Raw genomic sequence first — 17,526 nt, forward strand, 5'->3', positions numbered from 1 at the left:
AGTCTCGATCATCAGTAAAATGATGGAAGGGGTCACCAACAGTGCTATCAAGCGGCACTTGCTTAGCAATAACCTGTTCACTGATGCTTAGTTTGGGTTCTGCCAAGGCCACTCAGCTCCTGACCTCATTACAGCCTTGGTTCAAGCATGGACAATAGAGCTGAACTCCGGAGGCGAGGCAAGGGTGCCTGCCCTTAACATCAAGGCAGTATTTGACCAAGTGTGGCAGCAAGGAATCCTAGGAAAACTGGAGTCAATGGGTATCACGGGAGAAACTTTCCGCTGATTTGGAGTCATACCTACCACAAAGGAAGAAGGTTATGGTTGTTGGATGTCAATCATCTCAGTTCAAGGACATCACTGCAGGAGTTCCTCAGGGTAGTGTCCTCAGCCCAACCATCTCCAGCTGCTTCATCAATGGCCTTCCTTCCATCATAAGGTCAGAAGTGAGGATGTTCGCTGATGTTTGCACAATGTTCACCTTTTGCGACTCCTCAGATAGCGAAGCTGTCTTGTCCGAATGCAGCAAGATCTGGACAATATCCAGGCTTGGGCTGACAAGTAACATTCGTGCCACAAAAATGCCAGGCAATGACCATCTCCAACAAGAAAGAATCTAACAATCACTCCTTGACATTCAATGGCATTACCATTGCTGAATCCCCCACTATCAACATCCCGGGCGTTACCATTGACCAGAAACTGGACTGACAATATAAATACTGTGGCTACAAGAGCAGGTCAGAGACTAGAAATCCTGGAGCGAGTAACTCACCTCCTGATTGCCCAAAGCCTGTCCACCATCTACAAGGCACTAGTCAGGAGTGTGATGGAATACTCTCCACTTGCCTGGATGAGTGCAGCTCCAACAGCATTCAGGAAACTCAACACCATTCAGGACAAAGCAGCCTACTTGATTGGCACCACATCCACAACTTTCACTCGCTCCACCAACAATGCACAGTGGCAGTAATGTGTACCATCTACAACATACACTGTAGGAACTCACCAAGGCTCTTTAGACTGCAACTTCCAAAACTACGACAGCGACCATCCAGAAGGTCAAGGGCAGCAGACGCATGAGACCACCACCACCACCAAGTTCCCCTTCAAGCCATTCACCATCCTGACTTGGAAGTTTATTGCTGTTCTTTCACTATCGCTGGGTCAAAATCCTGGAACTCCCTCCCTAACAGCACGGTGGGTGTACCTACACACATGGACTGCAACTGTTCAAGAAGGCAGCTCACCACCACCTTCTCAAGGGCAACTAGAGATGAGAAATAAATGCTGGCCTAGCCAGGGACACCCACATCCCATGAATGAATTTTTAAAAATTGATCACCATTCATGATTGAATGTGGCAGGACTACAGCTTTGATTGAATATATTGGTTTTGGAATTGCTTAACTTTTTCTATAGCAAGTTGCTTCAGGTGTTTGTCATACATGTAGTCAGCTTCACCAGGTTGACACCTAATTTTTAAATCTGCATGGTGCTGCTTTTAGCATGCTCTCCTGCACTCTTCATTGAACTGGGTTGACCCCCTGGCTTGCTTGTCATGGTGGAATGAGGGATGTGGCAGACTATTAGGTTGCTGATTGCAGTTGAACACAATACTGCTGCTGTTGATAGCCTATGTGCCTCAAGAATGCCCAGTTTTGAGATGCTAAGCGTGTTTTGAATCTATCCTATTTAGTATGGTGTTAGTACCACATACCGCTGACAGAGACGCACGCCCAGTTTGGCAGTAACTATATCTTTCAGGACCTAGCCAGCTTGGTCAGTAATGCTGCTACCGAGCCACTCTTGTTGATAAGTGTTAAAATGTCCCTCCTAGAATTCATTTTGTGCCCTTGCTAACCTCAGGGTTTCTTCCAAATGGTGATCAACCTGCAAGATTACTATTTCATCAGTTGAGGAAGGGTAGTATGCAATAATCGGTGGGAGATTTCCTTGGCCATGTTTGATCTGATACCATGAGACTTTTTGGGGTTTGGAGTCAAAATTGAGAGCTCCCAGTGTCACACTGTCCCCACTGTGTACCATTCAGCTGCTGCCTCTGGTGGACCTATACAGCTGATGGGACAGGACATAGCCAGGGATGGTGATGCAGGAGTCTGGGATGTTGTCTGCAAGGTATGATTCCATGAGTACATCGATATCAGGCTGTTGCTTGACTAATCTGTGGGACAGCTCTCCTAATTTAGGCACAAGTCCCCTGATGTTTGTGAGAAGGATTTTGCAGGGCTGACTGGGCAGGATGTGCCTTTGTTGCTTCCTATGCTTAGGACAATGCAGATGGTCTGTCTGGTTTTATTTTAACCAGTTTCTACTCTGGCATGTTTACATGTATATAGACAATGTTGTCTTGGGTTAAACTTCTCTGCCAACTATGTTTGTTATTTTAACTTGTTGCTTAGCTACTTTAATAATAAAAGCATTGTATCCTAAGCATCTTAACATTAAACTGTTTCTTAAAGTGCCAGAAGTTCCTAAGAAGCCAGTTCCTGAACCATTGAAACCAAAGAAAGAGGCAGTTATTCCAGAAAAAGGTACATTTCTTTCTGTTATCTTTAGATGCTGGAAATACTTGTATGAAGCAGATAACGTGTTGCTGTTTAAATATTAATATTCTATTTTATTTTTGTTCATGCTTTAATATAGTTACGAGTATTGTTATTGTTGCTACCATCTCCAGCAACCCCAACCATCTTCCTTTGTGCATGGTATGATTCCAACAGATAGAGAGCTTTACTCCTATTCCCATTGACATCAATTTTGATCGGGCTCCTTGATGCCACACACGATCAATTGCAGTCTTGATATCAAGAGCAGTCGCTCTCACCCCACCTCTTGGTGAATCCAAGTTGTCTATGTTTGGGGCAAAGCTGAAATGAGGCTTGGAGCCAGGTGGCACTGGCAGAACCCAAACTGAGCATCAGCAAGCAAGTTATTGCTGAGTAAGTGTCATTTGATAGCACTGTCAATGACACCTGACAGCACTTTGCAAATGATTAAGAGAAGACTGCTGCAGGGGGGTGTCATTGGTGGATGGATTGGTGGGTGTAATTTTCCCTGCTATTTGTGACAATGGCATACCTGAACAATTTTTGCACATTGTTGGGTAGATGTCAGTGTTGCGGCTGCACAGGAGTAGCTTGGGTAGAGTCATGGCTAGATCTGGGGCAAAAGACTTTGCTACTACAACCAGGATGTTGTCAGGATCTGTATTCAGTGGCTTCAGATGTTTCTTGGTATCACATGGAGTGAATCAAATTGGCTTAAGACTGACATCTGTGCTGCAGGGACCTCAGAAGGAGGCTGAGATAGATAATCCACGTGACACTTCTGACTGAAGGTTGTTGCAAATGTTTCAGACCTGTCTTTTGCCCTGAAGTGCTGGGCTCTGCCATCATTGACAATGGGGATGTTCATGGACCCTCCTCCTCCCGTTGGTTGTTTCATTGCCCCCCCCATCATTCATAGCTTTATGTGGCAGGACTGCAGCGCTTTGATCTGATTCATTGGTTGTGGAATTAGTTAATTTTGTCCATAGTGAGCTGCTTCCATTATTTAGCATTCATATAGTCTTGTGTTATAGCTTCACTGTTGGCACCTCATTTTTAGGCATGCTTGGTGCTGCTCCTGGCCTGGCCTCCTGCGTTCCTCATTGAACCAGGTTTGATCCCCTGGCTTGATGTTAATGGGAAAGTGAGGGCTATGGTGGGCCTTGAAGTTACAGTTTACACTTGAATATAATACTGCTGCTTTTGATGGTCCACAAGGGTGCCCAGCTTTGAGCTTCTCTCTCTGTTCTGAATTTATCCTATTTAGCGTGGTGATAGTGCCACACAACATGCACAAGGGCCCAGTTTGGCATCAGCTATGTCCTTCAGGGCAGGCCATTCGGTCAGTAGTGATGCTTCTGAGTCTCAATTGGCGATAGGCCTTGAAAGCACCCCCCTAGAATACATTCTGTACTCTTGCTACCCTTGGTACTTCTTCAAAATGGTTTGTGGAGGAGTACTAATTCATCAGCTCAGAGAGGACAATTGGTGATAATCAGCAGGGAGTTCCTTGGCCATTTTTGACCTGATAGCATGAGACTTCATAGGATCTGGAATCAATGTTGAGAGCTCCCAGGGTCACTCCCTCCCCATTATATATCGTTGTGCCACTGCCACCTCTGATGGGCCTATCCTGCTGATGAGACAGGACGTAGCCAGGGATGGTGATGCTGGAGTCTGGGACATTGGCTGTAAGTATCATTCGGTGAGTATGACTTTGTCAGGTTGTTGCTTGATTAATTTGTGGGACAGCTGTCCCAATTTTGGCACAAGTCGCAGAAGTTAGTGAGGAGATCTTTGCAATGTCAATGCTCAGCAGTCCGTCTTGTCTTATTTTAACCAGTTTTTCCTCCAGCATGTGTACATGAGAATAGATAATGTCATTTTGTGTTGAATTCCTCTCCCAAGTATGCTTGTGTTGTTTTAATTTGTTGCTTAGGTATATTAATGATAAAAGCAATGTGTCTTAAGCATCTTAATATTATACTGTTTCTTAAAGTGCCAAAAGTGCCAGAAGTTCCTAAGAAGCCAGTTCCTGAACCATTGAAACTAAAGAAGGAGGCAGTTCCCAAAAAAGGTACATTTCTTTTTGTTGTTTTCCATGCTCTAAATGCTTGTATGAAGCAAAAACCTTGTTCCTATTAAAGTATTAATATTCTATTTTATTTTTGTTTCATTGTTTAGTTTATTTATAAGTATTGTTATTGTTGCTACATCTCACTTGGACTGTCGAGGGCCTAACCTTAAGACTCTAGACAGGGAAGTATATGCCAGGATTATTGTATCGGCTAATTGCAGGGTTACCTGACATTGAAAAACTTATGACAGTTACTCAGACTGGACAGCGTTGAGAATGACCCGAAGTCATTATTTATGTCTTAATTAATTTTAGTGAAATAGTATTCATAACACAAGTGGTGTGATTTCAGTAGACAATATGAATAGACTATTCTTAGCACAGCTCTGAGGATTCATACATCAACCAAAATGGTTTTAATAGTATTAGAAATTGGTAATGCTGATTCCTGTCCTCCAAGCTTTCCCGTGTTTTTATTAGCAGGTTGTAAAAGTGTGCATTTCTTTTGTCAAAAAGAAAAACATAGCTCCAGGTATTTTCACTGTTTACCAGCACCAAACAAGAGTCATAGCAGATTGTTACAAACCCCATACTCCCACTTTGCTGATGGAAAAGTTAGAGGATGTAGATGCAGACCTCCACTCACATCTTTGCATGCTTTTCCCATTCAGCAAAACCCTTTCTTCATTCCACTCTGTCATACAATATAATTAATTAATTTAAAATGTCAAAATAATGAGAGGCAAGAGTAGTTATTTATTAGGTCACGGTATATTAGTGCAGTAGAGTAGTGATCATGCCTTGTTATATTACTTAAGTATCATGTTGTTACATGCAGTAAGTAGGTTCTTATACTCCACATCTCTTGAGTGTAGTTTATTTCTGTGTTGTGAAGCTGGTAGCAAAGAAATGCAAGAACTTTCACTGTTCACTTAGATTATTCACCAGTATTGAAGATATGTGCTGAAACTTGTTAATTACAGTTCAGTCATTATTAGATGAACTCTCAAAGGTGCTGTGATATTGAATAATTGCAAGTTCATTTGACAACCAATTTTAGTGCACATAATGAACTTCTTATTTAATTCTTTCCAATCATCCAAAGGAGCAAGAAACTGCATGCTACTTATATATATAAATAAATGAATCAGAAATAATTGATAACATGTGACCATATTATAACATGACCAAATTATTATTTTTCCTATGAACCACTCAAGTAATGTGCAACATTTTAACAACAGACTGGGGAAAAGCTGGGATATGATTGCCATAGAAGAGCCTGTTAAATGTTCATTCTTGACAATAAAACTTAATGCTAATGTTTGCTTTCTTGATGTAAACCCGTTTGTATGTATAAAAATATTTTTCTGTTTGGTATATTAACTGTGGTGTGCATGTGTCCATTGTGAGTTTCTTTTTGTGTAAATGTTCTTTGGTATTTATTTTTTTTTAAATTGTTTTTAAAAGTGCCCGAGATTCCTAAGAAGCCAATTGTTGAAGCTGAACCAGTAACTGTTCCAAGAAAAGTTGAGAAGCCTGCACCACAAGAAGGTAAAACAAAGAAATAATAGAGTGGGACAAAATTTAACTTTGGCAGGGGCATAATATGGGTGTTAATGGATCGGGCACCTATTAATTAACAACACAATTTCATTTTGTGTCCCTGCCAAAGTTAAATTTTTCCCCATGTTTTACGCAAGTACCTCTTAGAGGAAAAATTTCTTCACTCTTAGAAGTTCCTTTATTTTTATTTTTGGAAGTTTCTGTCACGTTCTTTTATATGATTTTCTTTTGTTGCAGAAGTGTTCATTGCTATGTTATGTCTTTCAATCGTGATTCCCTTTCATTACTTTTCAAAGTATCGTTTTGTCTGGTCATGTTTCCTCTTAAAATATACATGATTCACTTTGCTGACCTCAAAACATCCAAATGAATTTATATTGTAATTATTTTGTAAATGGAAAATATAATATATAATGCAAGATGTTTATGATATGGAAGATTGGAGTACATGTAGAATCACTTTCGTAGTTTAAAATAATTTTATTCTCATTTCTCTCATGACAGTTTTAAAGGTAGTTTGGTGCTCGTTAAGGGGAGTAATATTTATGCTATGGTATGGAATATTATCCACTTCAAACACCCATAATTAGCATCAAGCACTCTGATAAAATCCCGCCAACAATGTGCCTCAGTGATCAAGATCAAAGAAAACACTACTATACCGGTGTTTTTTTTTAATTTCTCAAAATCGCTTTGTTGTCTCAAAGTTAAATTGCCAATTTCACATCACTAAGTGGAGTCCTACCCTGTGGGCTCATGCTCACTAGGAAATGAGTTAAGACAACCCAACCTCGTTAGGTGTAGAATCTACATGGGAATAGCAGTTTTTATTCATTCAGTCTGGTCTCAATTTGAATCTAGATTCCAGAGGCGAAAGGAAAATGCTTAATTAACTATATTATTCAACTTTGCTTGTCAGATTTTCTAAATTATTTTAAATCATAATACCCGCCTTGGTTGCTTTAACATTAAAAAAATAAAATACTTTGTGAGTTTAAGTAATTATAGGGTTGAATTTACCCCCCCACATGGGGGGAAGTTGAAGAGCGGGCGCATACAGGCGTGCTTCCGATCGGCGCCCCCGATTGGAGGCGCGCCGCCTTTTACATGGGCAGGCTAACTAAGGCCCGCCCAGCGTGACGTCTGCACGGAAGCGCTGTGCGCTTCCTGTGCGGGCGGGGGGGAATTCCAAAATAGAGAGTGCGCTCTTTCGCGCACGCGCACGAAAGAGCGCACTTATCTCCCTGAGGTTAAGTGCAGCCTCAGGGAGATCGGCTGTAAATAAAAAAGATAAAAATAGAAAAATAAAATTTCCCTAACATGTCCCCTCATGTGACAGAGTTGGGACAAGTCCATAATTTTTATAAAACCGTTATTAAATTTTTGTAAAGCCAACATGAAACCTCATCCCACCCGTGGATGTGGTTTCATGTTTTTTCTAGTTTCCACCAGGGCTCCTCACCTGCCCGTCAACCTTAAGGTTGGACGGGCAGGTCCTTTAATTACTTAATTGACCCTGTTAGTGGCCTCAATTGGCCATTGACAGGTCGGCGGGCGCGCAGCTGATTTTGCTGAGCTCCCGCCTTCCTGAAAATTTAAATGGGGCGCGGTGATGCTGGGAAAGTTCCCCCCTGACGTCACCGCAGGTCATTTTACGCGTCGGCGAGCAGGCCCCGCTCCCGCTCGCCGATGCATAAAATCCTGCCCATAATGTTCCCTTAAATCTTCCAATTTGTATATAAAAGTCAACTATATTGTAAATGATAGAAAACAATACAATTTTATGTTTATTTGTTAATTCGGTTATCTGTGCTTCATGTTGTCTTTGTCTTACTGAATAATTAATTTGTCTTAAAAATATTTAAAGTGCTTCAGGTTGACAAAAGGGATGAACATGTACCCATCACTGTTTCAAGAACAGTCTTACTCGCTTCAGAAAAAGATAGAAAAGGTATAGAACCAGCCTATGAATTGTGATGTTTGAAAAAATGTGCTAGTGTGAGCATTCTTTTTTTCTACTGAACATTACCAGTGCTCAGCTGGTTCATCAGAATTCTTCTTACGTAATGATGTCTTTTGTTTCAATGTCAGTAATGTAATTCAATTGTGTATTCGTGTGTAGTCTTGAAATGTTTGTTCTGTTTTAGAGTCACAAAGGCATTACAGCACAGGAGGTCATTTCACACACTGAGGTCATGTTGACTTTCTGTAGAGCAACCTAGTCAGTCCCATTACTCCGCTTTATCCATGTAATCCTGCAAATTTATTTCTCTCAAGTCCACATCCAATTTCCTTTTGAAATCATTCATCATCAACACGTCCACCATCCTCGTAGGCAGTGAGTTCCATGTCATTATCACTTGCTGCATAAACATGGTCTTCCTTATGTGCCCCCTTTATCTCCATATAAATCTGTTCTTGTACTATTAACCAAATAGGAATAGCTTTTTTTTGTCTACTTTACCTAATCCAGTCATAATCTTATACACCACCATCAGATCTCCCCTCAACCTCATTGCTCCAAGAACAACCCCACCTTCTCCAGTCTAACCTTGTAACTAATTTCACTCATCCCCAGAACCATTCTGGCAAAACCTCTACACCCTCTCAAGGTCCTTCACAACCATCCTAAAGAATGATGACCAGAACTGGACACAATATTCTAGTTGTGGCCTAACCAGAACATTATATAAGTTCATCATAACTTCCCTGCTTTTGTATTCACTACCTTTGTTTATGAAGTCCTGGATCCCAAATGTTGTGTTAACCACCTTCAAAGACCTGTGCATATGAACCACTTATCATAAAACCCTTATCACAAACCATATAATAGCTGCTATAGGAAATAATTATAATTAATATTAATATATCTAGTCACCTTGAAGAGGTTTATATCATGATGACAAGATACTGTGCTATGAATATTTGTCTAAGGTCTCAGATCAATACCACAGCATCCAACACCTTGCTTATTCTGCCTGGATTGAAGTGCAACCTAGAGACAGCATTGAGTATGGATACTTGCACATGTGTTGCATTGCTGTGCTCAGCAGTGTAAATTTTAAATGCATTCTAAATAGCAGTTTACGCCACCTAAAGTCATTCAACATATGAATAGTATAGCTGATACCTTGAGGAAATTCCAATTATCCCCTTCTGGCAGAAACTGAACGAGTGGGCAGTTAAAATTAGCACAGTGAGTTATATCCGGAGTGCCACTGCATTATGTGGAAATGCCTTTTAACCTGGGGTTTGCCGACCAGATGGCAACGGGATCCGGCTTTAAACATGTCGACCATGCCCTGATGTGGAATTGCTCCTCTGGGCCTCACAAGAAAACCTTGCCCCTGCCCCTCGCCCCAGACTTTGCCCCATTTGATATGCCCTCCCCACTCCCCAACTGTTTACTGATCAACCTCCCCTAGTGCTGTGGATTTTTCTTACGGTTGCCTCTTGTCACAAAAAATGTCACAGGTAGCTGGTTCAACCGAGAGGCTGACGAGCTATATTTAAATAAGGCCTGGAAGTAAAAATCATTGGCAGGTTACATTCCGTTTAACTATATTCACTTGCATTATGTCAAACAAGTGTTGGTTCTAACTGTCAATATTGTTTATCTTTAATATTTTATGCTAGTAACTTCTCTACTGTCTAAAGCTATATATTATTATTAAAGTCCCTGAGGTTATGAAAAGTCACATACATGAAGAAATTACAGAAGTTCTTTATGAAGAAAGAGAAAAAATTTCTTCTCTTAAAGGTATATTAACAAAACCTTACATTTGTGGACTGCTGTTCTTTTAATGCCTTTCGTGTTTCAGTGCCATGCTGGCTCTTCTACCTAAATAGCTTTGATCCTTGTAGTTTTGTATTTTATGTCTTGGCCTGTCTGTTGTTACGTTATTGTACTGTTGTGTTTTGAAGAATATCTTGATGTGTTGTAAGTGTATGTACTACTCATTAAATTACCTTGAATGTACAATTTTGAGCAACAACAAGCATCTATAAGGCATCTTTAAGGTCTGAAATGTCCCAAGGCAAATAGGAGTCTTGAAAATAGCCACTGAGCCAGAATGAAAGGAAGGGGAAGGGAATGAACAAAAAGCTGATTGAAATGATGGGGCTTGACAGGAAGTTTTGACAGGAAGAGATATATGGAGGGAATTCCAGACAGTAAGATTTAGGTGGTTGAAAGTTTTGGAACTGGTGAGGCGAAGAGAGAAAAGGATGCAAAAAAATGCTACAATCAGAGGAATTGGTCACTTAGGTGGGGAGAATATAGCGCTGAAAGGGTTTGGAAAGGTAGAGTGAGACCGTGGAGGGCTTTGAAGATAAACATGGAGGCTGAACCTCCTCAGAGTGTTTCTTCGTCTACTGTGACAGACATTCAGCAGAGACTTCATTATGTGTATAAACAAGGTTTCAGCTGAAGTACAGTGTGGGAGAAACTCTGAAGAAATTCACGCAGTTAGATTTTAAATTGCAATGCAATGGGAAATGAGGATAGAGATGTTGGGTAAATGAGAATTTGTATGAGCAGGATATTTGCAGCATTGTTTTGTACAATTAGCAGCTGTAGAGGGTGGAAAAAGGGAGGTCAATAAGGAGAACTTTGGAGTAGTTGAGTCTGCAGGTCACACAAATATGCATAAGGATTTGTGCACCATTGAATTGGAGGTAGGCTGTTTTGAAGGCGGAATTAAGCAGAATTTGTAATTGAGAAGTTGTGCATCTGAAATTCAACTTAGAATCATTCTGGGCACCAGGACTGAAATCAGTTTGAACCCATGTCAAATGTGTTTTTTTACCAAGAGACAGTCACAACATTACAATTATTTCAGTTTGATTTTTGGACACTTGGTTGATCAAAACTAACTGTTTTATATTAACTACCAGCCTAGATAATCTGCCTGCAGCTATGCAAAGTTTGTACCTAACAATAAGAAAGTTAGTTGGGAACAGTGAGGCCATAAAAATACAAACAAAGCACTAGGCTTCATTTCTAAAGGAATTGAATTGAAAAGCAGATAGATAGAGTATGCTAAACTAACCTTGCATAGAATCTTGGTTAGACACCTTTAGAGCACTGTGCATAATTCTAGTCTTCCAATTACGAAAGGAATACAGAATACAAAAAAAATTACCAAGGATGATACCAGAACTGAGAGGTCACACCTACCTGGAAAGACTGAACAGGCCAGAGTTCTTTTCCTTAGAAAAGAGAAGGTTGAGCGGTGACCTAATAGAGAACTTTATATGGGAGAGTCCAAAACTAGAGGACACAAATAGGTCATAGTCATTAATAAATTCAATAAGGAATTCAGGAGTAATTAGAATGTGGAACTTGCCACCACATGGAATAGACAAATAACATAGGATATTTAAAGGGGCCTCTAGTTAAGTGCCTGAAGAAATATATAGAAACGTATGCAGATGGGGTTAGATGAAGTAGGGTGGGAAGAGGTTGGAGCATCAACATTAGCTGAATGACCTGTTTCCATGTTGTAAATGCTATGCAATTTTGTTACATGAAAATTGCTCTATCATTTTTACAAATTGTGCATTTTTTAAATAATCATGTTTTACTCTTCAAGAAAAAACTTTAATGTGGCTCACAACAGTTTTAATAATATCTTTAAAGTGCCTGAGATTGCCAAGAAACTTGTGCCTGAAAAGGTTGTTCCAATCACATTTGCAGAAAGCAAGACGATTACTCCAGTAAAAGGTACAGAAGTGACAGTATTTTCATCCATGTGGTATTCTTACAACTATTACTAATGGTAACTTTAATGTTCCATGGGCTTTATCCAATAACAAGTAATATCTTCTCTGTTTCTTGTTTATTCATTGTCTTATATGGTTTGTTTTTGTGATAATCTTGTGTGATTTTATCTTTACATTGTGATTTTTGTACCTGTATTTGTAGTAATGTTTCTGTATTTTATGTGGTAACGTTTGTCATCTTATATTCTCTTCAAACCTAAACTTATATATTTTTGATCATTATCTAAAATTCTAAAACTTTTTCTTCAAACTCTGAAGCTTTCAAGAAAATTTTACATGAAGAAGCTGTTGAAACTGACAAGACTATTTCATATGAGGAAATTGCTGAGCACGATGAGATGATTTTACGTGAAGAAACAATTCAACTTGATGAGATAATTTTACCTGAGGAAATTGTTGAGGCTGATGAGACAATTTTATATGAGGAAAGTGTCAAGTCCGATGAGATGATATTACCCGAAGAAACTGCTCAGGATGACAAAATTATTTTACCTGAGGAAATTGTTGAAGCAGATGAGAAGATTTTACATGAAGAAATTGTTGATGCTGACAAGATGACATTATATGAGAAAAGTGTTGAGTTAAACGAGATGAGTTTCCATGAAGAAACTGCTCAGCTTGAAAAGATTATTTTACCTAAGAGAATTATTCAGGCTGATAAGAAGATTTTACATGAAAAAATTGTTGAAGTCGCGTTTCCAGAAAAAAAGAAAGGTATAGAACTGATTTATTAGAAGATTGTATTCTAAAGCAGCTGCAGCATCTCACAACCAGTGGAAATATCTATGAAATTTTTATTTTTATATATTTTCTCTGCAAGGCCCTGTGTTTAGTTATAATACTGTTGTCTCCAACGTTGACATCTAAATTCCAGATGTTCTCTAGTTACCCTGGCTTTATTCTTTCCTGTCTTTTGTTTTACATCATATTCTAATCTTTATTGTGGAGTGTAAGAGTTTGTGAATTCAACCATTTTTGGAAATTCCTCACCAAACTTAAACTTCGTCAAGCTAGCTAAATAAAAGTTCACATAAGTAACATTGCCTGAGGTGGAGTGAACCTCCAAGTAGGATTCTCCAAGTAAATTCCAAGTAGGGACATGTCCCATTTACCTGAGTGTACAAAATTTAAACCCTGATTTACAAGAGCCAAGGCTGGAGACTAATCAGCTAAAACTACTCAGTGTAAAATAAAGGAGTACTAGAAATCTTCTGTCCCCATAAGACCATTTTACCAGGCAGAGCATTGGCTTGCTGAGTTTTCTAGTGTCTTTTTCATGGGGTTACCATCTTTCATTATGTTATCTTTATTATTATTTATTGTTGTGTAATAGTGTGAAAATTATGTGGAATAATTAACACTCAAAGGTTCTTTATTAAACTTTTTTAAAATTAAGTTAAAGAATTATGTTTACTGTTCTTTAAGTATTACACACCTTCAGTTTTCTGTTGTTAATATTGTCAGAAATTTAGATCATGTATATGCACACTAAATATTCAAACAAAATATTTTTGAAGTGACTACAATTACCAAGAAGATTGAACCTAAAGGTGATGTTCTAGTCACTGCTCCAGTGAAACAAGATTTGGAACCAGTGGAAGGTATACAAATCAATATCACTCATTGGCTTGTGTCATTGGTGCAAAATCCATGAAATATTCTACATTTTAATACCTTTCACTTCCATCACATCTCATTTGCAGTTCATCTTTCTTGTGGATCATCATTTCATTGTTTAATTGAACATGCTTTTGATTTTATTTTGTTCATTAGTTCAACTGTTCTTCATTTTAATTTTGTCACCCGGGGATCGTTCTTACGGTCCAATTAGTAAAGGAGTACGTATGGTGAAAGGAAAATATGTTAGCCACGTATAAGATTTAACTATGAAAAATGAAATTCAAACCCCCTATCTATCCAATTACTTTATTACTTCTTTTGGCTTGCTAGTTATGAACAATATTTAACATGTTATGCAATTTTAATGTGAATAATATTTCCAGTTTTATTTTTGTAATTCTCCTGTCCATCCTCTATTTATACCACCCTTTCTCAAGAGCAAAAAATAAACAAGAATTTTAAATGTCCAAGGTCTCTTTCAAGACCATAACACTATTAACCTATTTTTTTATTCATTCATGGGATGTAGGTTTTACTGGCTGGGCCCATCCCTGATTGCTCTTGAGAGGGTGGTGGTGAGCTTATGTGGCATACCTAAAATCTGCAGGAAAGAATACTTTCCAAAGAGTTTTTCTTCCCTTTCACTGATGACCCGGGTGAACTGGCAAATTCAGCATCAAGTGGAAAGTTGGAAAGGAAATGCTTGTCAAAACTAGACTGATGCTGAATTCTAGCAGATAGTTCGATGTACTAACACTGTAGCTACTGAACCATGGAACAATTGTCTAAGAATTTAAAATATTTTTTATATTGTGAGGGACAACATTCCATGTAATTATGCAGTTTAAGATTTGATTTTCAATGGTAACAAAATTTTTGAATTGTTTTTAAAGTGCCTGAAACTGAAAAAGTACCTGTTACTACGCTTCCTGTTTCTGCTCCAGGACCAGTCAAGAAACCCCTTAAAGGTACAGTTTATCAAAAGCTTGAATCTTAATTTACTATTGGGACTTTTAAAATACCTAACTATATAATATGTTAATTTACAATTTCATTTTTTTTTCTGAATGTTAAATGTCAAGTTATGCAAAATTTAAGTCCACAGGTTTCCAAATGTTGTGTATCAGTTGTATCAAATTGTCTCTTCAGTCTATTTAAAAAGTTATAATTCATGTATCTTGTCTGTTGTGATACTTTCTGTTAATGTGTTTATTTGGAAATTTTGCTGTCTATGGATATGTTTTACAGTGTGTTTTAATTTGATGAACACCAGTGTAGTTTGGAGATTATAACATTGTTTGGTTTTGTTTAAATGTTAGACTGTTCTTTTACGGAATTGCAAAAAGTCCTTTTTGATGTGTCACTAAATAATATATGAAACCTTTATAGCTGCAGAACAATCCAAGCCATCTTTGAAACTAAAACCTACAGTCAAAGTTCCAAAGGAAGTAGAAGATATAGAAATTCCAGTACTGAAGAAAATTAGTAAGGTTCCCAAGGAAGAGAAAGATGAAGATGAGGGTATTATATTAAAGAAGGTTGATAGCTCCCCTAAAGAAGAAGACAAATACGTAGGGGTAAAACTTAGGAAACCCACTAAAAGTCCTGAGGAAATGGAAGATGAAGGACGTGTATCACTAAAGAAACCAGATGTAATCTTAAAAGAGAAAGAAACAGAAAGAGAAATAATATTACAGTTGGTTGATGAAATTCCTAAAATAGACAAAGATAATGGGGAAAGCATAACATTAAAGAAATTAGATAAAATTTCTATTGAACAAGATGATGCATACGAAATGTTACCAAAAAAGGTCACTAAAGTACTATCCAAAGAAATGGAAGAGGAGCCAGGTTTACCACTTAAGAAACCTGGTAAGATCCCTAAACAAGAGGAAGAAGCAGAAAAGGTACAATTAAGAAAGCATGATATAGTCCCTAAAGAAGAAGGATTAAAAGAAAAACGCATAACGTCAAAGAAACTACCCAGTGATGAGGAGGATAGGAAAAAGCAAATAATATTGGAAAAAGTTGGTGAAGTGCCTAAAATTGAAAAAGATATAGAAAAGTCTGTGCCTCTGACCAGAACGGACCACGTTCCTATGAAGGTAGGAGACAGAGAAAAGGTATCTGTAAAGCGGACTGTAGTTGCTGGTACAGAGAAGGATAAGGAGAAAATCTTTCCAATCAAGAAACCTAGTAAAAGCCCTTTGGAACAGGAAGGTGAAGACAAGCATTTAGCACTGAGAAAAGGTAGAACATCTCCTAAACTCGATGGGGAAAAAGAACATCCCAGTCTCAAGAAAGTTGACCTTCCTAAAATTGTTCATGAAAAGCCCAGGATTGCACCATCTCCTGAAGAAGGAGAACCCAAAGGTATAGAAATCTATCCAATCGAAAGAATACCCAGGGAAACTGTTTCAGAAAAGCCTGCATCAAAAATAGTACCAGAGATTACTGCAGAAGAGGCTGCTGATATTTCCAAGGAAACACGTGAAAAGAAATTGGTACCCTCTGAAGAAAAACCTCATGAGAAACCTTTAAAAATTTTAAAAGGGAAAGTCCCAGTTTCAAAAGAAGAACAGGAAATGGCTTTCCTGAAAAAAATTCCCTCAAAAGGAACATTTGAAGCAAAAGAACCACAGAAGATTCACACAATACCTGAAAAGGATGTGGCAGTTTATAAAGAAAAAACACAAGTCATCCGTACTAAAATGGATAAAGGGGAAATATTTGACTTGCAGGAACAGGAGCCAGTGCAGCTAGAAAAATTCCCTTCAAAAGAAATTCTATTTGAAGAAAAAGAACCACAGAAAATACAGAAAGTTCCTGAAAAGACATTGGTGATCCCTACAGAGAAAGTTGATGAAACACATTTTAAAATTGAAAAAGGAAAAATGCCTGTTTTGGAAAAACAGAAGGATCACATAGAGCTGAAGAAAGCTCCTTCAAAGGAAGTTGTAATGGAAGAAAAGCCACAGAAAGTACCTGTAAAGAAAGTACTGACACCCAGAGCCATACCTGATACTGCACATCTGAAAGTTGGAAAGGGAAAAGTGCGAGTATCAGAAGAAAAAGATCAAGCACAGCTGGCGAAGATTCCTTCAAAAGAAGTTGTAGTAGAAGAAAAGCCACAGAAAGCACCTGTAAAGAAAGTACTGACACCCAGAGATATACCTGATACTGCACATCTGAAAGTTGGAAAGGGAAAAGTGCCAGTATCGGAAGAAGAAAAAGACCATGTACAGCTGATGAAGATTCCTTCAAAAGAACTTGTAGCAGAAGAAAAGCTGCAGAAAGTACCTGTAAAGAAAGTACTGACACCCAGAGGTATACCTGACATTGCACATCTGAAAGTTGGAAAGGGAAAAGTGCCATTATCAGAAGAAGAAAAGGATCATGTACAGCTGAAGAAGATTCCTTCAAAAGATGTTGCTGTGGAAGAAAAGCCACAGAAAATACCTGTAAAGAAAGTACTGACCCCTAGAGATGTTGCACACATTAAAGCAGTCAAAGGGATTGTATCAACTGCTGAAAGAGAATTGGAACTGACACAGGTCAAAAAAGTTCCTTCTGAAAGCATCTCAACAGAAGAAGACTATGAAGTAGAATCAGAAGAAATGTCAATAGAAGAATTACGGGACAAAGGTGACTGGGAATGGGAACTAACTGAAGAGGAGGAATATGGCTCATCTGTTGATTGGGAGCATGAAGATGATGAAGAGTTTGAGGGTGTAGTTGAAACTCCTTCAAAGCCTTACAAACGACGAGGTGAGATGGCTGCTGCACATCTACCAAACTGATTGTTCACATCTTGTGCTTTGGAAAATGGATCAGTGTTCTTTGTTTTTGTGTGTGTTCATCTTTGGCTGGGATTTTCCAGCCCAGTCGTGGGCGGGACCCGCCGCAGGA

The 17,526-nt window shown here is 38.6% G+C and overlaps 1 protein-coding gene across 50 annotated transcripts in view; it reads left to right on the forward strand.

Annotated features, from left to right (window-relative positions):
• The window catches only part of ttn.2 (titin, tandem duplicate 2), a 694,778-nt gene that overhangs the window by 536,633 nt on the left and 140,619 nt on the right, over positions 1-17,526 (forward strand). For 40 of the 50 annotated variants that reach the window (XM_078552010.1, XM_078551990.1, XM_078551961.1 and 37 more), the window contains 7 exons: positions 2,484-2,555; positions 4,570-4,647; positions 6,118-6,201; positions 8,081-8,164; positions 13,515-13,598; positions 14,511-14,585; positions 15,007-17,385. In XM_078552010.1, coding sequence (XP_078408136.1) covers positions 2,484-2,555; positions 4,570-4,647; positions 6,118-6,201; positions 8,081-8,164; positions 13,515-13,598; positions 14,511-14,585; positions 15,007-17,385 — 2,856 coding nt within the window. The remainder of the gene's footprint in view (positions 1-2,483; positions 2,556-4,569; positions 4,648-6,117; positions 6,202-8,080; positions 8,165-13,514; positions 13,599-14,510; positions 14,586-15,006; positions 17,386-17,526) is intronic. The other 10 variants (XM_078551957.1, XM_078551963.1, XM_078551964.1 and 7 more) reach the window with 7 other exon arrangements.

The sequence above is a fragment of the Cetorhinus maximus genome, chromosome 11 (genome assembly GCF_964194155.1).
Source record: "Cetorhinus maximus chromosome 11, sCetMax3.hap1.1, whole genome shotgun sequence".
NCBI classification, from domain to species: Eukaryota; Metazoa; Chordata; class Chondrichthyes; order Lamniformes; family Cetorhinidae; genus Cetorhinus; species Cetorhinus maximus.